At 37.6% G+C, this 24,670-nt stretch overlaps 2 protein-coding genes across 5 annotated transcripts in view; one reads left to right on the forward strand and one right to left on the reverse strand.

Moving 5' to 3' along the window:
- The window catches only part of SLC20A2 (solute carrier family 20 member 2), a 138,504-nt gene extending 128,971 nt beyond the window's left edge, over window positions 1-9,533 (reverse strand). For 2 of the 3 annotated variants that reach the window (XM_058290117.2, XM_058290123.2), the window contains exon 1: window positions 9,403-9,533. The gene's annotated coding sequence lies outside the window, so the exon portion shown is untranslated. Of the gene's footprint in view, window positions 1-3,548; window positions 3,978-5,116; window positions 5,233-9,402 lie in introns of all 3 variants that reach the window. The other variant, XM_004481703.4, reaches the window with a different exon arrangement.
- A 13-nt stretch (window positions 9,534-9,546) lies between these two features.
- Window positions 9,547-23,177, forward strand: SMIM19 (small integral membrane protein 19). Of its 2 annotated transcripts, none has more exons than XM_004481702.5 (4): window positions 9,547-9,693; window positions 13,421-13,558; window positions 18,471-18,595; window positions 21,331-23,177. In XM_004481702.5, exons 2-4 carry the CDS (start codon window positions 13,425-13,427, stop codon window positions 21,393-21,395), a joined length of 324 nt encoding a protein of 107 aa, XP_004481759.1. In that variant the 5' UTR covers window positions 9,547-9,693; window positions 13,421-13,424; the 3' UTR covers window positions 21,396-23,177. The 2 variants fall into 2 exon arrangements, with proteins under 2 accessions (XP_004481759.1, XP_058146108.1); XM_058290125.2 differs by lacking the exon at window positions 9,547-9,693 and adding an exon at window positions 9,846-10,076 and having other exon boundaries at window positions 21,331-21,591.
- The last annotated feature ends 1,493 nt before the right edge of the window (window positions 23,178-24,670 follow it).

Here is a 24,670-nt window from a genome sequence, read left to right on the forward strand (position 1 = left end):
ATAATCCAGTTTTGGACTTATGACTATTCAAAGGCTGATTTTAAAACATACTCCAATATTTCTGCATGTAATAAATTGTACTCCAACTTTCATTACAGAGACCCAGGTCAAAGTTGACATTCTACCTACTGAACAGATTTCACAAGCCTGTGGCACATTGTTGTCAAATGTGTTCAATTGTAGCAAATGTTAAATTCTTTGAGACCTGATTTGATTTATGGAGACAAAGGTCTTTGAGAAATATATCTGGCAAACAGACCAAGCTAAGTAAATTTTGTGGTTGAAAAAGAGGATCGTCTATAAGGCAATAAGATTTTTTTTACACAATTAGAAGGCAAATTTAAAATGGGAATTCCAAGCATTTTTAGCAACAGCAATATCTCTGTAATAAGTGTGTAACTCCCCAAAAGCAATCTTTTTCCCTATATTATGTTCTCTACTGTTAGTTTGTTCTCCAAATTCTAAACAATAATTGGACAAGGAACCATAATGGCATCTCAGATATGTCATCTCATTTTATCTGCATCTTGCTACTATAAGATGGATACCCATTTCACTACAAAATAGAGCACCATTTCACAGCTGAGCTGAGGCTGAGTGGTTTTAAGTAACTGGCCTAATTTATATAGGATGAACAGAGATTCTTACTTCATAGTCAGAATTTATATATGTAGACTTGGCTTTTTTTTAGTTTTTTGTCCTCATCTGTTTGTGTAATACCTGATATATGTGCATGTTTTAGCAATCGTCACACTACATTGCAATCATTGACTCATCAATATCCTTCATACAACTATGAGCTTCTGGAGAGGATGGACTGATACCCAGAACAGGGGCCAGTACTTAATCTATAGAAATTCCTTGTGAATAGCTTGACTGTGGCTTTGCTGCCACTTTTACTAAGTGCTCTTGGGTGAATATTACAGTACCATTACTGGTCCATTAGCCATTCCTTTACCGCCAACACACCCAACAACTACCATGACAATCAGGGAAGGCTCAGGCAGAAAGAATATTCAGCAATGACCAATTCCATTTGTAGGACTGTTCTTAAAATCTTATTTAACGCCAAGACATGTGGTATATAGGCTTGCTTTACTTGTTTTGTTCTAAGTTTAAAAAAGTCTGCATCTGCACACATATCAGCCTACCTCCAGCAACTGATATCACTATAGAAAACTAAATTACAAGGTAGTACCACATTCACAGAATATACAAGACAAACAGAAAGATACAGGACAATGTAAATCATCAACAGCATGAAATAAAAAGGTTCTGCCAAAAAGCTATCTTTCCATTACAAAACAACTGCAGAGTCCAGAAAGTGCAAGACCATACAATTTATATAATTTCCAACACAAGAAACTAACAGGGACCTTTTGAAAATACTACAATGTAATTACAAAATGATACAGGTTAATATTTGAGCAGACACCAAGTCTCTCAGATGTATATTTGAAAGATTAATTTGTTTTGGTAAACAAATGTTTTGGAACGTCAATGAAAATTCTAGAAACAGATGACCTAAAACTAAAACTAGATAATAGAATTACTGATACTTTTTATCCTTTTAGGGATATCTAATAAATGTTAGCACATGTGGTTTCAATTTTTTTTCTAGAAATGGACTGCATTCTTTTCTAGTACTTACATTTCCTACCCTCCCCCGCCTCCCGCAAACACCTGCTCTGGATGTCTCCTTTAATCTTTCACAAGAGAGTAAATTCAAATGCCACTAACTTATTTACTGTTCCTGAATAAAGAGTTAAAAAGAGAGTATCATATGACAATCTTGATTCTATTTAAAGTAATATTCATCTTCTAGAACACCAATCTATTTCTTAGAAGCAGAAAACACAGGAAGATCGACGTTCCAAGAAAAGTTAATAATAATTGATTTGTCCTGGCTACCGAGGGAACACACAGCTAGGATCTATGTTCTATGCAAATACCGACAGCAACTCCATCTATTAATACCTACCACCCAGAGACAAGGAAAATGGAAAAAAGAGCTCAAGGAGTAAATGCACAGTGACTAAAAAGTACAGGAGGAAAACAACATAAATTTAGATGTGAGAAAGAATCACAACTGTATGAAACCCATGACAGATTGGTGAGCTATAGGGAAAGAAGTAGCCTGAGGTGGTAAAAGAGAAAGGAATGCCACTGACAGTAGATAAGAGGGGAATGAAAGTGGACAGGAGGTGACAGGTAGAATAGGCTGGAATGAGAGATGACAGGAGCAGAGTGACAAGGGATAGCTTTAGCAGAAGACTGGAGGTAATAACTAGGAAGCAGACACATCCAAGTAAATAGACTGTAAAGAGAAAGCATTTTAAATGGGAGGCTGAATCGTGGAGGCAGAGAGTAGGCAAAATACAAAGAAACCAAACAAGAAATTCTGGACAGATGAGAAGGAAGGTAAAAACGGAACTAGGAACTAGGTAAATAAGATAAAAAGGAGGGGCTAAAGGGAATGAGGTAAAACAGGCCTACTGGGGAAGGAAATATTAAAAAACAAATGCTTTATGGAATTTTACTTTGTTTAAAATCTAATCTTTGTTTGGGTTTTTTGGTTTTTCGGTTTTTTTGGCCTATATTTCTCTCTGTTGGGTAAAATTTGATTTTTAAGGGCAAAAGCTCTTTTCAATTTATAGAGGAGAAAATCACTGATGAGCTCAACTGACTTAGTCATAAAATAAGAAGAGTTAACAACTGTAAAATGTACTTAGGTCAGTTAATTCTCTAATCCACAAACTAATTTCATACTGAAAAAGTGTACACACATCTTATAGATTGCTTAATGTCTGACTAGTTTCATTTGCTAATTATAAAATCTTTCTCTCTGTTCCTTGGTGCTTACCATCATTTATACAAGTCCCTGCTTCTTATTGCCTTCCCCCAAGACGGAAAGAGCGGGGTAAGAAGGTAACATTTACATCTAGATTCCTATTTCTAAGCACTGGAAAAAAGTTTGATAGTGGTTTAAAACAACAGTTAAAAGATTTTGTAAATTTTCCGAAAATTTCTACTACCCACATTATTCTGGTCGCTCAGATAAATGAACAAAACATAGAGGCCATCCTTCATTTCTTTCAACAAAATGAGAGCAACAAAGTCCTGAACAAGAACATAAAAATAGGAACAAAAAACAAGCCTGAAAAAGAATGGAAATTATTCTATTCTTGATCCCAGGAAAAAAAAAAGAAAAACAGGATAGTCCATACCAAATGTCTATTTGTAAAGATAAAATTCTTATTTTTAAACTGGAAAAAATATGGTAATTAAAGCTTCAGTGCCAAAACACTGTTGAAAAAAAAAAAGAAGGCATATATGAAAGCTGGGAGTAGATAAAGGCAGAACTAAAGTTGCAATGAATGTGAACAAGTGGCTTTTATGAAAAAGAGTTCAACACTCGACATTTTAGTAATTATTCAGTGAAAGTCCATTTCGGAAGGCCAACATCACAATGAATTTGTGCTATTTTTCCTCTTATTTTCTGGTATCAAATAGCTTTCTAGTCATACAGAGTAAAAGTTGTAGATCACCTGTTGTTGCACTAGAGGAAGACAACTCAAACATTATATACAACAGTGGATGGGTCAACAAAGGTAATGCAAGAAAACGTATAAAGAATTTTGTTAATATCTTGTCAGTCATATTTTCAGAACTATCTTCTCTCCAGCGGCTCAAAAATCCAAAAGAGCATTGGAGTTGTTTCTTCAGCTTTTTTTTTTTTTAAGCCATTTTTCCATGAAGATCTTAATAAGTCACTAGGCCATATAATCCATTCATAGGCATCTCTGACACATTATTATTTACTTCTGGAAATGGCTGCTGCTCCATAGACTTTAGGAGACTTCTCGAAGGAGCAAACCTGGCCTTTTGGTCGCTAATGAGGACATGCTGAAACTAGACTATTCCCCATAGCAAAGATGATGTGGAAGCCAAATTGTGTTGTTTCCAAGGTAAGGTGCCTAAAAAAAAATTTTTTTAAGTTAAAATCAACCAGATTAAAACAAAAAACAAAGAAAAACAACCAATAATGAAGTACAAATATACAGTATTACATTTTAGCTAAGATTGAAAAATAAATAATTCAAATAAAAATTTTTTAATCTTTCACTTTGGCTTTAAATGCACTAATAAATTTAAAAGTATACAATAAAAATACTGAAAGTAATTAACAGTTCCTGAAATTAGTAATAATTTTAAAATAAAATAAAAGTATAAAGAAATTCTGGTGACTGACTTTGTAGCTACAGCCAGGGCAGTAAATAACTTTGAGAAAACACTATTTCTCTGCATTCATGTCTTACTTGGAAATGGTAGGAACAAGCATTCAGCTGTAAAATGAGGTTGAACTGACGTTCTGGAAGATTTCTTCCAGTCATAAAGTCCTGAAATTACGTATTATCTGGTGATAAAACCTTGGTACCATTGACTTATGGCTCCAGGTAAGTCAGTTCACTTTGCCCCAATTTTCTCATCTATAAAATACAGGAGTGGTTCTTCTTTCAGGGGAGGCTGGCACCAGAATCACTTGAGGATGTTTAAAATACAGGCGCCCAGGCCTACTGAGACGCCAGCTCTAATGACTCAGAATCTCTGGGGTTGGGCCTAGACTAATCTGTTACGTTAATAAACCCGTTCTGATGTGCACTCCAGGTAAAAGCCACCACACTAGATCACAGTCAGGGTCCTGCTCTACAACCGTAAAATTCATTAAACAGGGCAGCGGAGATTTTTATTAAATTATCCTAGCTCAGTGGGCTTCAAATAAATGAGATCTCTTTTCGCATCTCTTTCCCTATGAACCCACATGAAAGGGAACAGCCTAAAATTAAGATTAAAGCTAATATGCTAACTGAATAAACATTTCAATACACATTGTTTTAACTCAAAATTTCTATATTATTCTCCTTAGATAGTCAAATAGAACTCAAGCTATAGCACAACATTCATAATTAAAGTTGCTTTTATGACAGGTCATCCCAAAATATGTGCTGATGTTAAACTGTCATTTCCTCACTGAATCAAATTGCACAGCTACCCTAGCGATCACTTGCATGACCTCTTGCCCAGTAGTAATGATCTGTAATACAGAATACTGTACCTGCAAAGTGTGAGTCCTCCCTGGCCGCTAACCAGGTTTGTGGTTCATGCTTCATTCAAAGGGCACTTCCTCCTGATTTTCAGACAGCAGATGGGGCGATGTCTACAATCCCTTATCTGTAGAGTCATTTAGATTCAGCAACTCTGTTGATGCCCGTTGCACCCCAAGTAATATTGTCAGCTCCCAACAAAAGGGATACACAATTGGGCTTTCAGAGAATACCATTTTTCTTCATCTGGTTGTGATTTGTTTGCAGATCCTAATCTAATCTAGTCCCACATGACTTCAAAATGAGTTTATTCCAGGTTTGTCACCAAATAATGGCATAATATTATACTTTTTTCCCACCAAGGAAATATTACTTGGTTTGAAGAAGATTCCTCGTCCCCAACAGTGTTCTTTATTGCTCAGGATTCCAAATAGTGACAAGCAAATGGGCAGAACTGCACGGGATACCTTCAGTATCCACATTCTGGAAAATTACTACCACTATGGTTTTAAATCCCACTAAGTGTTTTAAAAAGAAAGACAGTAAGATATCTACTATTGTTCAGTATTATTTTGTCTGGCATAAGTTTATAGGTACTAAATTAGTATCTTATACACTCATTATCCTATGTCCTGGTGAATCATTGTCCTAGCATTCAACATCCACAGAGTTATAATCCTTGCTCTTCTTTGAGATTCAAAATTCAGTCTCTCCTTGTCTTTAGCCATCTCAAAAGACAGTGTTCCCTCACCCACTTCATCATCAGCCTCTTCTATCTGGTAAAACGGAGCAATGTTTCTGCAGCTCAGAGTCATTGCAACTTTTTCTGCTACTCTGAGATTTTTCATATGAAGTTGACTCAACCTTTAGATATCTGTTCAACTATAAAGTCAGAGCCCAGCTAAAATACTACCTACTTGAGGACTGGGGCGACATTTTGAATCCCTCTAATGTTCTCCCATGGTACCTAATATTCATCAAATAGGTACATATAAACTTACTCTACATATTATTGTACTGGATACCAAAGAAGTTTTCAAAAATAGTACTGTAATAATATATATTCCCTGACTCTAGTAGCTTATATTTTAGGGGAAACAAAACACACGAAACACTTATGTAGTCATGAAAAGCCATAAAAGATGAAATATTAGTGTGTGGCATAAAGAGCTAACATTCAAAGAGCTCACTGTAACCTACAGACACCAAGCGGCCCTGGACCTAGAGGTAAGTGGCATCTTCATGAATGGAAAGAAGAGGGAAGAAGAGTTCCAGTGTATTTGCTTATTCTACAGGTATTTACTGAGCACCTTCCATATGCCAGGCTCGGGGCCAAGCCCTGGGGATATGGCAGTAAGCAAGACAGGAAGGTTCCTGCCCTCGGGGAGTTCCAAGGCCTCCTAAAGAGAGCCAGGTCTTGACATGAGGAATGAGAATGGCTCATCTTCTTACCAAAGGAAACAAAATCGCTTAAATGCCTGACAGACAGGAGCCAATGCTGTTATTATGATCAACATGGTTTTGCAACAATGATAAGCATACAGAAATGGCTGTCATGAAAACTTGAGTAACTTTTCATGGATTGTATCCGAAATTTCCCCATTGTTTATAAAGCACATTGAAAAGGTTCTCCATATTTCCTAACACAAACAACATTCATGAGATTCACAAATGTGTAGGCAACATTATAGGGATGGTTTTAGCAACAGAGGCCAATGAAAGCCTGGTTCCTAAATTTTGCCTGAACGAAAGCTTATTAATGCTTTGCTTATATACCATTGTGATTTGCCCCATTTTTCACTTTTTTACTTCATTTACTAGTAGCTGCCCGCAATTATCAAAGCTGGGAAAGTGCCTGAAGATTCACGTAGTGGCAAGAATCAGTCACAATGGGCAAAATTATTAACCCGAAAAGGAAACGTGCTTTTTTTTCCCCCCAACATCTTTCAGTTTATAAAAACTCTGCACTCACCCCTTCCCCAAAGAGAATGTCTTCAGGTAAAAAAAAAACCTCTCACCAACATTGACTGGCCAGAGCATTCTCAATTTTTTCCTCTTCCCAGAAAAGAACCACTAGAAGCAGGCAAGTCAAATATGATTTAATGACAAATAAGACACACCTCACAAGCACTTCCCTCATCCTTCTTGCTTTTCTCAATTGCTTCTGCTCTCACAGAATGCATCATCATTCTCAGAATATCAGTGTTAATTTTAACTGTTATGCCTACACAAATCATTAAATTTTGTCTTTAAAAGCATAGTCAAAATAAATTTGATTACATTTTGTTAGAGTGTATATGGTAACAGAATAAGAATTTTAAAAATAGTACAATTATAACAATGTGCTATCATCAACTCTAACAAAAGTTCCAAACCAATGTAAGGTGTTGGTGGTGGGGTGGTGTATACCTGTATTTTGCATGATTGTTCTGAAAACCCACACCAACTTCTCTAATAAAGAAATTAAAAAGTAAAAATAAATTTTAAAATGAAAAATAAGAAAAATAATTAAAGGAGCCAAAACCACTTAATTAAATCCAATAAAATGCTTAACTTCTTAATGCACAAAGTCAAAGCTCTGGACTTCAAACTGATTACACAATAGGTATTTAAAGGCAAACTGCAATTTTAAATAGAACCCCTACAACTTAGATACTTTAACATTCATATGCTCAAGAAATTGTGTACTCTTAAACAAAGCAGTAGCCCGTCAATTGTTTATTTCCTTACTTTGGTACTGACATATTAATCATTTATGTCATTTGTTGATTAGGAATGTCACTCAGAAAGAAAGAAAATTTGGAAAGGGGGGTTTAAGAAGGGACCATTAATCCTTTTCCCTACATTTACCTTTTTCCATTTCAATAGTAAAGCCTGTTCACTGGTGACTATGTTATATAACGGAGATCCAGAACCTTGGGAGCTTGTCAAGACCCAAGTAAAGGAACTAAAGCTAATTGCAGTTCTACGAATCTTCAAAATCTTCAAAGCCAGCTTCCAACTTGAAAAATACACTAATTTACTCTATGAGTCACTTTATATCGCCATCATCCTTATTTTACAAAAGCGAAAATGAAGTTTTTAATGACCATATTCCACATTTGGACACAATCAAACTTATGTATTCAAATATTTTTGAGCAACCTATGCTTATACAAAAAGTTATCCCTGAAGTTTAAATGAGATAAAGCAGACTATGTGGCACAGATCTGGCAAACAATCAGTCCTCAGCATCAGCCAATATTTACTGTTCCTAATTTTCCAACTTTTTGCCTGAGTATACTGAAGTCTACTACTTTTATAGTCAAACTAAATGGCTATACAAGTAAACATATATGATTATACATAACATACAAACTAATAATATTAATAATATAAAAGCTAATATGCTATCTTAATCTAGACAAGGGTGAGTTTCATTGTTACAGAATGCTCTACAAAGCAGAGAAAACTTGCTAAGGGGTAGTGTGAAATGTCAGCTCTTTATCTCTGCTTGTCGAATAAGAATTCTACATGGCCTAGCATGAATTATAATTAGCAGTCTGCGGATGCTACTGAACTTGCTCAGTGTGAAGGAAGACTCCAAGCACATGGCCGAGTGGGCATTTTCAAGGCTGCACCAACCACTGAAATTTGACCACTTCAATATTTGATGCTGACATCCTGCATTAACTCATTACCTGTCTCCTACTGGAAAAAAGACATTGTTCAAATCACTATACAATTAAAGACAAAAAAAAAAAAATCCAAAGTCACTTAAACTGACAATACTACGGCATTCTGGCCACATCCAGATCTTAAAAACACTCGATGGTCTCGGTCACGCATTATTTATGACAGGAAAAAATGGAAAGCCGAAAATGAAGGCAACTGGGAGAGCATATGCTTTCTCCAGAGGACACGTCAATATTAAAAGGAGCCCTATGCCCTCCACCGGCGTGTTTCCCAACTTGACCTTGATTCGTGGAACAGCGCACTTGCCCCCTCCCACGCCGGGTCATACCCTGGGCGCGCCGAGGTGGGTGCCAGAGGCGCGGAGCGGGCGGGCAGTGACCCGGCCCCGCCGAGGCGCAGCAGCGCGCGCTGCTCCATCCACGTGCGTCTCCCGGCGAGGGTGGCGAGATCCACCCCTGCCAGAGCCTCCCGCCACCCAGCGCCGCCCCCCGGCCGCCTGCACCCTCCCGCCGGGGCCCGCGTCCGCCGGGTGCTCGCGGCCCGAGGCGGGGGTCGAGGCCGGGGGCGGGGCGCGGCGGTGACGCGCCGCGGGGGGAGGGGAAGGGAGCCCGGCTCCACTCACGCGCCCGGGGGCGGCAGCGGGGCCGTCGCTTCGTCTTTCCCGTTCAAAAAACTGAAAAGGAGGAGGGAAGGGGGCGGGAAGGGGAAGGGAGGGAAAGAGAAGGGGGGGGAAAAAAAAAAAAAAAAAAAAAAGACCTGGCTCCTCGTTCCATCCGGAAGGCGCCGGGCCGGCAGGAAGTGACGCAAGCAGAGGTTGACGGGGTCCGCTGGGTAACCGGGTCCCGGGCGCGCGGCTCCGACGCGGCCCCGAGCGGAGCGGCGAGGGCCTCGCGCCGCCTGCGGAGCGCGCCGCGTGAGTGGAACTGGGCCCCGCGCCTCCCCGGGCCTCCGCGCTGGGCCGCGCCACGCCCGGGGCCCGCCCTCCGGCCGCAGCTGCTCCGCCCCGGCCCGGCCCCGGGCTCGCTGCGCCCCCAACCCCCCGAGCCTGGCGGCCCCTGGCCCGGAGCCTTTCCGAGTCGTGAGGAAAGAGCGAGACTGCTCGTTGCCGAAACGCAGACCGAAAGTTGAAGCAGCCCGGTCTGCAGAGCCGGCGTGGGGCGCGTGCTCCCGGGGTGGTCGGCTTGTAGCTGGGGTGTTTTTTTAAGACTCAGCCGGGCGCAGCCTGCGAGTAAGCGGAAGCGAGCGCTCTCCAGGCAGCGCTGGAGGCTCCTGCCCGTGGCCGCTGCTCGGGAGCAGGTTATTTGGTTTATACGCGCTTGACTTGATTTCTTTCCGGGAGAGCAGGTCCCCCAAAATTGGGATCAAGTCCGAAAAGGCGGCACTTTTATACTAGAAAGAGATCAGGTTTGGGTGTCAGATGTATGTGACAAGCCTGCTAGCCCACTTACTACCTGTGTGTGACTTGGGGCAGGTTACATCATCACCACTCCAGTTTTTTTCTTTCTATAAAATGGAGTTTTAATGCCTCCCAGCAGGGTTGTTTTCAAAATTAAATGAATACGTGAACTGCCGAGCCCCTAAGCCCTCAAATATTAATTGCCTTCGTCCTGTTTGAGGCCCGGTGGCTTGTTCCTTTCTGCTTCTGGAACCCAAACCTTCAGTCTCAGAATGCTGAGAGAAGTATTATCACATTTATTTATGCAGTGGTCTCTGATGAAAGGAACTCTGGGAGCTACATAAGTGATCCGAATCTGAATTTGCATCAGAAAATAGCAAAGCTCTAAGAGACCATTACAGCATGCACGTCATGGTGTACTCAGTTTTAGGACCACATAGACGTGGTGTTAGGAACCCTAAATCAGGACACTAGCTTTAAAACCTAGGATACTGTCACCTGATCCCTAGAAAAAGTCTCCTAGTTATCAACCTAAAAGTTTATGGAAGGAGCCGATGTGGCTCAAGCAGTTGAGGGTCCACCTCATGGGAAGTCCCAGGTTTGGATCCTGGTGCCTCGTGATAAAACAAACAACAAGCAGAACAAACCAGAAAACCAGCTCAGGGAAGCTCTAGTGGCTCAGTGGTTGAGTATTGGCTTCCCACATACAAGGTCCCAGGTTCAATCCCCAGCCCCTGGTACCTCAAAAAAAGAAAAAAACACCTAAAACCAAGCCCTAGTTGTCATATTTGGCAACTTTATATACTCATTTACTTGGGACTTAATTCGTTCATCCTAGCACCCTTAATAGTTGTATTTCAAGCATGACTTTTCAGAAAAATATGTGAAAAAAAAGTCTGTTTTCTCAAAAGCACGGAATGATGTTCCAAGCACATGACGAGCTATATTGGTAATCTTGCTGAAATATTAACTTGCCAGGAATAAACCACAGAGATGGCCCTGGGCATTTTGCGATAGTGGAAGAGGGAAGCTGTGGTGGCATGCAGGTGTGTGGGGGCACACTTGGTTAGACTGTGGTGAGCTGGAAGGGGATGGTCCTGGTACAGGCCACATGTGGGTGGTGAGTATGTACCACAACTCTGGGCTAGGCCGTTCTTTATTCCTGGCACAGTCTGACAAGCTCATGCCATTGGTCATGGAGGACTGGGCAGGCCTGGCCCACCCTCAGTGCATGTCTTTCACAACTACACCACTAAAATAATTCAAGTGCATGTCCTGGAACTGCGGAACAGTAGTGTCGTTGCAACCAGTCATGTCCAAGTCACATTAAAATTTTACCTTTCTGGGTCAGCGGTAGTTAGAAATCCTCTAAATATAATTAGACAGTGGCATTTTGTATCAGGAGAAAGACAAGTTCTGGAGAGAAACACAGCATTTACTGAGGGGCACATGAGAATTTTGTGAAACCTGGAAGCAAAAAAAATTAATGTGACAGATCTGTTCAGGCAATAGGAACGTAGAGGAAATGTTCATGATTTGTCAGATAAATGGCACCTGTGAAATGTTCTAGTTAGGTGGCCCTTGCTGTAGCATTTCTGTTTCTTCCTCAACTTAATAACTCCCAATCCTGAAAGCTACCACCCTTGTTACATACTTGTCCAGGGCCTTCTGCAGCATCTCAAATTGGACATCTAAAGCCTCTTTGCCAAACACGATCATTGTGATTTTACATTTCGCAGTTCTGGATTCCATAATTCATAAAGACAGTTATAGTCTCTGGCCTTGCAGAAGTTTCCATTCCTAACGTAGGCCACTGACTTACTCTAAATTATGTCACATTCAGAGACACTGTGGACTTCAGTTCTAAAGAATAAGAATTTAAACCCCTGTGCCTCCCACTTTCTTAAAAAGCAAGAAAAGAATAAAATCCATAACCAGTCATTAAAGTCTAGGAATTGGGTATAATCTAATATTTAAATAATATTTAGGTCTTATATCTGTAAGTTTTTATAATTTAAAGTAAGTTCTATTTTTCTTGTTAATTGTCCTGGCTAATTATCACAGGACCAATCTTTATATTCATCTGACATCAATAGATGTTTTAGAGAAATTACCTTTGCCCTCAATGTCAAGAGTTTAAGTTAAATGACCATTCATGAGTCACTTTATTTTAAATGTGTACAATATGTCTCCCAAACATCTGACAAGATTTTAGGTATCAGAAAGGGGAAAACCTGCCACCGTTCTTGATTCTGGGGAGATATTGTTCATTATACATAGAGGCAAGCTATGCCAAAGAAGACAGTCCCTGCTCTAAATACATACTAATTAACTTACTGAGCCAAATCTACATTGATGAACCATTTTGGAGGCTTATAGGACAGACTGGGAGAGATGTTTCTTGAAGAATTTCTGCAGTGCCTCCATTGTTATAGAAAAAATAATTGCAAAACAACTTCTCGGATGTTCCAGATATTCTTTTTCTTGGTACTAGAAAATTACTGTCTTGTTCTTAGAAACTACAGTACAGTTATCACCTATCATTTGCTCAGTTTTCCTCCTTTTTATAGTATGTCTATGATAACAGTTGTGGGTTACTTTCAAATATTAGCTCATTTTAAGCAAGAGCTTTCTCTTTAAGGAAAATTCAGTTAATTCCTCATACACAAATATGAAATCATTCTCTTTTAATTTATTTAATACATTTGCTGCTACTACTGCTCTGACATTTGTGGGAATGTCCAAAGAATGCATTTCCTTGAATAGAAGTCACAGCTGTGTAAATAGCAAAAAGTAGCTTCTTACCCAGTGTTTTAAGGTTTTCTTAAACACTTTCATCTCAGTGAGAGTTACAATTTGGAAATTGTGCAGTGACACAGCCACCTATATCCTTTTAGTAACAATATTTCTTAATCCCATATTTTAGCCCTTATATGGGAACTGCAATGTTTCAATGTCAAAAAACAAGGGGAAATACAATAGATGCTTTAGTGATCTAGACTAGGAATCAGCAAACTTTCTTCAAAGGTCAGACTGTAAATATTTTAGTCTGGGAAGGCTAAGAGGTAAAATTGAGAATATTATGTGGGCAATTATATAACTTTTAAAATGTAAAAAAATTCTTGATTTGCAGAGCGTAAAAAAACAGGTAGCAGGCTGAATTTGGTCAGAAAGCCATTGCTTGCCAAACCTTCCCTAGACAATTGTACCATCAGTAATTAAATGCTTTTCTTCTCCCTTACAGCCCCATGGCTGGAGGTTACGGAGTGATGGGTGATGATGGTTCTATTGATTATACTGTTCATGAAGCCTGGAACGAAGCCACAAATGTTTACTTGATAGTGATCCTTGTTAGCTTCGCTCTTTTCATGTATGCCAAGAGGTAAGTTTTTGAGTATCTCAGAGTATATAAGAAACTGAGCATTCAGAAGTGTTGTGGGCTTTTAAAATCTGAATGTGAATTGAATGCCTAAAAATAAAAGCACCATCCACTTTACTTTGGTCTCCCCTAGGACATAGGCAGTCACTGTTTGGCTTTTAAAACCCAGTTGCTTTATGAGAAGAAGGTTTAGATGCAACTTTGTAAGCACTTGCTGTTCTAAACTCTCAACTCTATCATTGCTAATATAACTAAAATTTGTCGTCCAACCTGGTTTATCATCACCCGTCTGTGAGCACAGTTTTTCAGCCCAAGTCCCCAAAATGCAAAAATACTAATGCCTGTCTTCATCAAGTCTCCGCTCTAGTGTTTAAAACTTTTCCTTTATTTCTTGCACATGAATGTATCATAGCACTTACTAAACAATATTGAATTGTTTTTACTTGTATTTAAAAAATCTCTGTCTTATCTTCCCATATCACAAAAACTTTAGTCACTTGAGAACAAGGACTTTGTCTTTTACCTTTGTGTCACTGGTGTACAATATTGCATAATTATTTGATAGATATTTCTTGAACCAGCAAACAGCTGACTGCCTTAATTCCCGATGTTGTAGCTTAGTTTAGCTGCTGTCTGCCACACTCCCTGGCTCCCTTTCCCTGAGTTCAGTAAAACATACACAAGGGAGAGTGGGCTTTGAAAAGGAAAAAGGAGTATTGGTTGGACTGAGTTGCTTCTATTTACAGCCATATTCTTCAAAGTATCCCCTACCAAGGCAAAAAAACTTTAAATAGTTCAAAACATTGGTAATCCGAAAAATAATTTAGGTTTGGCCTGGGAATAGCACAGAGCCTGCACTTACTGTCATCTAAGCATACTTGCCCTTTCTGGCCAAATGACTCTCCTGAAGCAGCTGTACTGTTGGCTGCCTGGACTCTGGGGTGGAGGGTGGGCAAGAGAAGGCTCCCTATCATCTCTGATCCACTTGCAGGTAGCAGTTTTTCTCTAAAAATAGCCATCTCCTCTTCTCCACCCTACTATTTTAAAAGCAGAGACACATGGTTCTTTAATTTTAAAAAGATAGCCCCTTATGAAACAGTCACCAAACACCTCCTGAAAATGAAAAGCCCAGGACCAGATGACTTCTCAAGTGAATTCTCCAGTCATTCAAAGATGACCTAATACCAATCTGGCTCAAGCTCTTCCAAAAAATTGTACAGGAAGGAATGCTACCAGTCTCATTATATGAAGCCAGCATTACCTTAATACCGAAACCAGATAAAGATACTACAAAAAAAAGAAAATTATAGACTAGTACCTCTAATGAATATAGTGGATGCAAAAATCCTCAAAAAATACTTGCAAACCAAATCCAGAAGTGTATTAAAAGAATTATATACCATAATCAAGTGGCTTTTATCCCAGGTATGCAAGGGTTTTTCAACAAAGAAATCAATTAGTGTAATAAATCACATTAATAAATTGAAGAAGAAAAATCACAATTCCCTTGATTGATGTAGAAAAGGCATTTGACAAAATACAGCATCCTTGCTTGATAAAAACACTTCAGAAGATAAGAATAGAAGAAAGCTTTCTCAACATGGTAAAGTGCGTATATGAAAAACCTATGGCTAGCATTGTACTCAGTGGTGAAAAACTGAAAGCATTATCTCTGAGATCAGGAAGAAGACAAGGATGCCCACTCTTACCACTGTTATAATATTGTGCTAGAAGTTCTAGCTAGAACAATTAGACTAGATAAAGAAATAAAAGGCACTCCAACAGGAAAGGAAGAAGTAAAACTTAACTTTCACTGTTTGCTGATGATATTATCCTGTATCTGGAAAATCCTGAAAAATCCACAACAAAGCTACTAGAACTAATAGACAGGTTCAGCAAAGGGGTGGATACAAGATTAATATGCAAAAATCAGTACCATTTCTATATACTACTGATGAGCAAAGAGGAGGAAATCAGAAAAAAAGTTCCATTTATAATAGTGACTAAAAGAGTCAAATATTTAGGAAGAAACTTAAGCAAGGACTTAGAAGACCTATATTCAGAAAACTACAAAACATTGCTAAAAGAAACAAGGCATAAATAAATGGAAGGATATTCTGTGTTCATGGACTGGAAGACTAAATATCATTAAGATATCGAGTCTACCCAAACTGATTTACAGATTAAATGCAATCCCAATAAAAATCCCAACAGCCTTTTTTTGCAGAAATGGAAAAGCCAATTATCAAATTTATTTAGGAGGGTAAGGGGCCCCAGGTAGCCAAAAATATCTTTAAAAAGAAGAACAAAGTTGGAGGTCTCTCACTTCCTGACTTTAAAGCACATTACTTAGCTACAGTGGTAAAAACATCATTGTACTGGCATTAAGACAGACAGATTAACCAATAGAACCAAATCCAGAATTTAGAAATAGACCCTCACATTTAGGGTCAAGTGAGTTTTGACAAGGCTATCAAGCCCACCCAGTGGGCCAGAACAGACTACTTAACAAGTAGTTCTTGGAGAACTGGATACCTATATCCAAAAGAAAGAAAGAAGACCCCTATCTCACACCTTATAAAAGATTAACTCAAAATCAATCAAGGACCTCATATAAAATCTACAACCATAAAACTAGAAGAAAATGTAGGAAAACATCTTCAAGATTTTGTGGTGGGCAGTAGTTTCTTAAACCTTACACCCAAAGCATGAGCAACAAAAGAAAAAAGATAAGTGGAACCTCCTCAAAATTAGGCACTTTTGTTTTTTAAAAGACTTTTTCAAGAAAGTAAAAAGGCGGTTGACTCAATGAGAAAAAATATTTGGAAACCATATATACAATAAGAGTTAGATATTCATGTTATATAAAGAGATTACACAATCAACCTGACAAAAAGACAAGTAGCCCTATATGGAAATGGGCAAAAGACTTGAATAGACATTTCTCCAAAGAAAAAATACAAATGGCCAAAAAACAAATGAAAAAAATGTTCAATATCATTAGCTAGTAGGGAAATGCTGATCAAAACTACAATAAGATACTATTTCACACCTTATAGAATGGCCATTATTTAAAAAAAGAAAACCAGAAACTACACGTGCTGGAAAGGATGTGGAGAAACAGGACCACTCCTTCATTGTTGGTGGAAACGTAGAATGCTGCAGGTTCTGTGGAAGACAAATTGGCAGTACCTCAAGAAGCTGAGTATAGAACTGCCATATGATCCAGTAATTCCGTTACTAGGAAGATATTCAGAAGAACTGAAAGCAAGGATGCATACTGACATTTGCATACCAGTGTTCATAACAGATTATTTACAATTGCTAAAATATGGAACCAGGCCTCATGTCTATCAACCAATGAATGGATAAACAAAATGTGGTATATACATACAATGGAATGCTATTCTGCTGTAAGAAGAAGTAAAATTGGGATGAATATGACAATGTGAATGAACCTGGAGGGTATTACATTAAGTGAAATAAGTCAAGCACAAAAGAACAAATATTATATGGTCTTACTAATATAAACTAAATACAATGAGTAAACTCACAGATGTGAACTCTAGAGTATAGGTTACTAGGAAGTAGAATGTTTATTGAGAATGGGAGCAGGTGTTTCAAGTATTTAGCATTATTTTAAGGTTAATTGTAAAAGTGTAAATGAATAGAGTTGAGAATAACACATTATAGTGTACATAAGAGTTTACGGTAACACTGCCGATTTATAAATGAGATTGTGACTAAAAGGGGTAGTCTGTGGACATATATGTCAGTTGAAAGGAAACTAGAGAATAATTTAGGGAAAGTAGAACAGTGATTTTGGTTGGTAAATTGATATTTTGTTTAATAGTATAAATAAAAGAATGCACTTCTTTTACAAAGAGCATGAATATGGTGATACATGGGAAAATTACAACTAATGTAACTTAAGGATGGTAGTTAACAGTAATATTGCAATATTTTGCAGCAATGGCAAGAAGATATTTTTTCAATATTAAAGGACAACAGTAGTGGGGTATAAGCGGACATGGGATTTTTCCTTTTGGAGTAATGAAAATGTTCTAAAATTGTGATGACAGCACAACTCTGTGATGAAAATGAGAGTCACTTAGTGTACATTTTGAATGGATTGTACAAAACATGAGACTGTATAACACAGGGAATCCAGTGGTGAAAGATGGACCGTGGTTAACAGGATAAATACAAGAATGTTCTCTGATGAATGATAACAAATATATAATACTAATATAGGGTGTTAATAATTGGGTGGTTTGGGGGAAAAATACACCAAATGTAAGATATGGGCTATAGTTAGTAGTAATATTTTTGACAGTGGTCTTTCATAGTCTGTAACAAACGTTTCACAGCAATGCAACATGGTGGTGGGGAGATATATGGGATCCTCGTATGATATGCATGTCTGTTTTATAAATTCCCAAATTTTACTATACACTTATTGTTTATGTAAGTTCATATATGAATGATATACTTCAATAAAATTTTATTTTTAAAAAGATAGCCCGTTTAAGGTCTTGCTACTATGGTATATTTGCTTATTCATTATTTTCCAAAATTAAGGTCTGTTCATAGTCTGTTCATTAACTAAACCAGTAATTTATTTTTATCTGGATGACATGAGAGGGAGGAAATATCAGATATTTTCTTGTTTGTACATTTTTTCATACACATTTTTGGGGGAAGAAAAGAAACAATGGAGGTACTTCACTTTGTTGTATTGAATGCATGTCTTCAGCTTACCCTCCTAACTTTCAGTGAGCTAAGGAAGTGAAGAAGAGGGTTTGTTATCATTTAAGTCCTTTCAATGCAGCTTCTGATTACTGAGACCATGAGAATATTACCATCCCATAGACATTAATACAAATCTCTCTTCTCTGTTGATTTCATGATTTAGGAATAAAAGGAAAATTATGAGGATATTCAGTGTGCCACCTACAGCAGAAACTTTGTCAGAGCCCAATTTTTATGACACAATAAGCAAAATTCGTTTGAGACAGCAACTGGAAATGTATTCCATTTGTAAGTATATTTTGTGCTGAACTGTAATCATTAGCGTGTTTAAAATAGATTTTCTGGAATGGAATCCAGTTAGCAAAAGGTTATCGGAAATAGTTTGATAATGAAAACGTAGTACCTTTTTCAGATGCTTAACACAGCTTCAGCAAAGCAGATTTCCTGTGAGGTTAATGATTCAGTACCATTTGCTTGTATGAGGCCCTTCCAAGGCTCTGAGAAGGGCCCTACCAATGTTTTCACATAATCGTATTTTTTGTAAAATTATAAAAATCAGGTATTTTAACTATAATCAGTTAAGACTGCTGTCTTTTTCTATTCCGATTTTCCCTCCTCTGCACTTCCACATTATAGTGGCCAAGAACATTTTGGGAATCTGGCTAAGAGGACGTTGATTTGGAGGATGTTTAGTTTGTTTTTAATAGTATTCATTTATGTGGTTTGTGATTATGCCTTTAAATAAATTACTGCAAGCCAAACCAGTATGGGAAGGGCTTTCAGGAATATGACATTATAACATTTAGGTACAAGGCCACAGGTCGCAGCTCAATATGAATGTGTCCCATGACTCAGCCCTGTGAGTAATGAAGGTGATAGAGAAGAAACAAAGTTTAAAATGTACAAACCCAGAATGAATTGTGTATCTAAACCATAATGGCATATGCCACTATTTAAAAGAATGACATTGTTCCCATGTGTATTGTTAAATGAACAAAGCAAGATGCAATGGTATATATATTCTGGGATGCCACTTGTAAAATCAAATGACTAAAACATCCCTTATTTAGACATAATCTAAATGCTTCATATAATTATGCAAGCAGGGAGGGAGGCATGGGAAGATAAACATCAGGTTATTGACATCTGTTACTTTGGTGGGAATGTTGTGGGGTGTAAGGAAAAGAGACCACATTTTTGAAAGAAACACTTCTACAGTGAAAACATATATTCTAAAATCCCATTTTGGTAAAATCCTATGTATGTGTGGGCACACATATACACACACATAAAGAGCAGCAAGAAAGGACGGTCAGCTACTGGTGTGTATCTGCAGGGGGTGGGAGGAGGTAGAATATCGAGTGAAAAGTAGAATATATATATATATATTTAAGAACTGGTAACAGTGGTTACTTCGGGGGAAAAAACTGGTTAGGTAGCTGGAAGACTAATTGGGAGGGAGGAAGATACACTTTTCACTGTTTACCCTTTTGTTCCTTTTGAATTTTGTACCATATGCATGTGTTTCCAATTCAAAATAAGAAATAAAACTTAATTTAAGTATTGTTTTTTTTTAAAAAAGGTATAGAGCCAGAAAGTCTATATGGAAATTGTAAGTAAAGAATTAAGTTTTCATTGATGCCTACTCAAAACAGAAGTTATCTTCTACCAGTAATATACTCAATAAAATAGTATATGCAATTATAATCCACCATACATTTTTTTTCCTTGATGGGAATGGCATAAATAACATTTATCAGAATTCCTCTTTTTGTAGAGTGTATTAGTTTTCTATTGCTGTTATAACAGATGGCTACAAACTTAGCGTTTGCTTAAAACAACACAAATGTACTGTCTTGTGGTTCTGTAAGTCTGACGGGGGTCTCACTGGGCTAGCATCAAGGTGCCAGCAGGGGTGTGTTTCTCTTCAGAGGCCTTAGGGGAGAATCCCTTTTGTCTTTTCCAACTTCTCGAGGCCGTTCACATGACTTACACGGCTGCACTCCTCCATCATCAAAGCCATTCTTCCATATCCACATCTCCCTCCTCTCTGAACTCAGCCAGAGCAGAGTCTTCACTTGTAGGGGTCCATGTATTAGTTAGGCCCACCCAGATAATCCAGGATAACCTGCAGAATCCCTTTTGCCATGTAAAGTAACACATAGACAGGTCCTGGGGAGTAGGACATGGACATTTTGGGGGTCCATTATTTTTTAAAGAGTGAGAATATATATGAATTTGTACATTTAAGGAATCCTAACATCCTAATATATCTAATTAGTTTTAGTGTTTGTGACATATCTTGTCCTGCTGACAATGTCTGGCAGTTCAAGAGGAAATAGCAAACAAAATTCTTTTTCTTAAAGACAACTCCCAAAATTTTGTAATTTTTAGGCTCCACTAAATCTTGATCCACCCTGAATAGCATAAACAAATAGTATCTCTATCTTAGCTAGTAAAAAGTTAAGAAGAGGTTGAAAGTTTTAAAGCTAAACAGTAAATGACAGTCACAAAGATTTTAACTCCATATATTCTCTAGTTTCAGGTATTGATAGTTTTTCTTCAATAAACTTTCTTAGAAGTACAAACAATATAGAATTGTATGTTTTTTCTTTGCATTTATATTCAATAGTAAGTCTCTTTAAGTTTTGTAAGTTAAAATATGATCAAATTCCTTACAGCGTGGACAGAAACATAATTATTTATTAGGAACTTACCTGAAGTTGAAAACAGGGTTAGAAAGAAGGAAATTATAAAACATTAACTTAATTTTAATAACATAATATTTACCTTACATTTTAAAGCTCTGAATATTTCTGATGCAAAATTAATAATCTACTAAACAGTAGAAAATGGGTATCAGCAGGGTTGAAAAAGAAGGAAATTATAAAGTATAATTTCCCCTAAAGAAATAAAATTGTTTAATTTCTTTACTAAGAATCATGACTTGAATGTGATTTAATGATCTTAGCTAGTAATTATTTTTCAATTTTCTTTATCTTGTATCTTCTTTTTTTTAATAGCAAGGAAATATGACTATCAGCAACCACAAAACCAACCTGACAGTGTGCAACTCTCATTGGAATGAAACTCAGAATATGAGCAGCATAAGTAACTAATTCTGATCAGTACTGTAGCAAGCTCCTGGTTCTTTCTGTAAAATAATGCATAAAGTCATTTTACTTGTGACTCTTCCCCAATATTTTTGTTTTGTTTTGTTTTTAATTGTATCACCATGTCATTTGTTACACAAATAAAAATGGCTCAAAGGGCTTGAACACAGAGAGCCTGCCCATACCTAGGATGATATAATACAACCAGAGATTGATGATTGCATCTCGTGAAGAGCTTTGATTTCTTCAGGACACACTGAGCAATAAAAACATGCCTTTGGAAGCGAGAGTCCTGACACTTGTGCTACTTAATTTGAACATTCTTGCAAAATTTAAAAAAAAAAGAGAAAAGAATCTAGCCATTGGAATAACTTTCTCTTAGATCATATTCTATTATAACTCTAAATCAGTAGTAGGCAAATTTATGTTCTTATTGCTGTTGTTACACTCTTTAATTGAATTAACTGTCCTGGCCTCTTCAATATTTGCAGTGAACTGTCTTGTACTTCATGAAGCATACCCATCTGCTAATTTTAGAAGCTTTCTGTGAGTAGAACCCACTCCCCTGGGCCCCCATTCCTAGGAGTTTGTTTTCCCAGTTGCATTTCTACCAGTTGGATCTTCTTTCGGCTGTTCTGGGGCCAAGCCGTTGAATAAATGGGCACCTCTGTTTTGATAGCAGGTTGTAATCCTGCTTTTCAGCCATATTACTATCACTTATATTACTGTCTGGTTACTTACACTGTTTTAGTATATTAAGCTTCCCTGAAGATTCATAGCTTGCACCATTTTATACTGTACAATGAAATGGTTTTACATAAATTTTTCACATTTAAGGGCTAGTTGGAAGTGGTGGTCTGGAAGTTCAACTGTTGATAATAACTCAAAACATCAGTTTTTGAATCAAATCTATTTTGATTTTAAGAGTCAAGTTAATCATTGCAAGTATTATTTCCTTTTTCCTTTATAATTGTGAAATAAAGAATATACATTTTAAATGAAAATTAAGATTTAGACCAAATAAATCCCTCAAGGAAATGTGCATTTATTGTTAAAATTTAACTATATCATATATATAAAAATCAGGGCAAATTGTTGACCAAATGGAATAATTATTTCCTAACTTACAATGAGTTTTAATGCAGTACCTATACATGGGATTAAAAATTGGCTAAAGGATTATAAAGTTATATTTATGGGGTGGGGGTGGCAGAATGGCAAAGGAACAATCTTTTCAATCTTTGCTTTGCTTTTAGGATAGTTCTATGAACAGAGAATTTAATCAGGAATAGGAGTGGTTTACTTGTCATCATTGACATGTATGTAGCACAATCTGGACAAATTACATAAACTGGCTATCAGATCATTTGAAAAACAATGTATAGAATTGTAAATCACATGATGAAATTAATTGTTTTATTTGCATCTACTAAGTAGAGTCATAAGTAAAAACTGATAGATTGTTTGGTGAGCATCAAACCTTGGCAAGTGAGAGAGGATACATTCCTCCTCCTTTTTTCCCTGAAGCTAACCGATGGGAATCACACACACCCCACTGGCAGAAACAGCAGGAGTCTGGCTTTGAAGTGCCTTCACTGCTTCAACAGCTGAACGGGGCAAGGGGTGGGAGCCCTGCAGCCACACTTCAAAGTGACACCACCCGATTGGCCTGCGTCTGCCCCTGCATCCACCACAGAGTCAGTGGAGCTGTTTTCTTTGGAAGAAAAATGGAATCTCTAATAAACTGGTCATTAATGCTTGTGTTCTCCTTTTCCTTGTTTCCTTTACTCTAATGCATAAGACATTCAATTGCCAGCACTGGTCAGACTCTGTTGGTGCACAGCTTGAGTGGGTTAAGTAACTGGTTGTTGAGCTGATGCCAGCCAGCTACACTAAGGGGAGAAGGTAGCCGCCACAGTGCACAGATGTTTGCTATTGACCTCACACTGTCAGATTGAGTTATTTATAAGATTCAGCAGAAAATGAGATACAAAATGGTAACACTGCCGTAAATCCACAAATATTTGAAAGTATTGACTAGAAATAAAAGGTGAAATAGTAGCAATAAATAATTTCGTATATTAAGATCCTAGAAAAAGTAAATTTTTCCTAGAAAATGTAATTAAAGAGAGAAGAGACATGATACTGTATGGAGCCAAATCATTCATTTATTCAGTGAACAGCTAGGGAGTATGAACTCTGCTAGCCATTTGACATCCTTTTCTATGGGACAGTCTATTCTAATAGAATTAGAATGGGAATAAAAAGGGCACTGGGCTTACCTCCAACCTGGATCTAAATTAGCATCTTAGAATAGGGAATGGAATTTGGTCTTAACTTCACTCTGTTGTTTGCCGGAAAAAAACACCCAACTATAAAGCAAGAAAAATTTCCCATCTCTCTTCTTTATACTCCTATTCATCCTACAAGCCTTAATGGCTGAGACAGGCCTTGAATGAGGATTTAAGAGGAGGGACAAGGAAATGAACTGAGAACTACAGTGGGAAGCCTGATAAACTGTAGCACAAATGGAAACTTCTCAGCAGCAGTTCGTCTTTTTCCTATCCCTGACCTCTAAACTCGGTAAATAGGTGGCATCTAGCAATGGTTTCTATAGTAATATATTCCCTCAGTTTATTTTATTTAAATATACTAAAAATCTCAAACTGTTTATGGAGATTAGTAATATTGCACATTATAGGTTGGATGGTGAGAATAAATCAAAGGTGAGGCCACTCCCTGGCCAGGCATACTGGTAGTGGTTCAGCCCCAAATTTGGTACCAAAGGCGTATTGTGATGGTCAGTTTTTATTTTTTATGTTTCTAGCTGCAGAGTTTGCTTCACTTCTAAATTGAGAAATGACTGGTTCTCAGTGTCGTCAAGGAGTGGCTCCATCCCTGGAGTTTTTTTGAAAAAATAATTTGACAAATTTCAAATCAGCTGAAGAAAGTTGAGGATTTTTAACTGCAACCAACTGTTGTTGCTAAACTTAGCTTCAAATGCTTTTGATTTCAGTAATCTGAATTTCTTGAGAAAAGGCAGCACATAAAGGTAAAATATTTATGACAGAACAAATAAATGCATGATTATTATATTCATTTTTTGGAAGGGGTTGCAAGTGCCTAGGAATAACATTTTTATTTCAAGGTTTAAAAAGCCAAGCCCATTCAACTTAACTGCAAATTAATGAAAGTCTTATATCCAAAAGAATTTCTAGCATCTAGTACTAACACAAGCAGCAAAAAGTAA

This window comes from Dasypus novemcinctus, chromosome 29, assembly GCF_030445035.2.
Source record: "Dasypus novemcinctus isolate mDasNov1 chromosome 29, mDasNov1.1.hap2, whole genome shotgun sequence".
NCBI lineage: Eukaryota > Metazoa > Chordata > Mammalia > Cingulata > Dasypodidae > Dasypus > Dasypus novemcinctus.

Bases quoted from the DNA above. Each gene is read 5' to 3' on its own strand.
- SMIM19 (XM_004481702.5), top strand. From the start codon at position 13,425: ATGGCTGGAGGTTACGGAGTGATGGGTGATGATGGTTCTATTGATTAT. The intron at 13,559-18,470 runs GTAAGTTTTTGA...TTCATGATTTAG, and splicing joins CTTTTCATGTATGCCAAGAG to GAATAAAAGGAAAATTATGA. The intron at 18,596-21,330 runs GTAAGTATATTT...TTTTTTTAATAG, and splicing joins ACTGGAAATGTATTCCATTT to CAAGGAAATATGACTATCAG.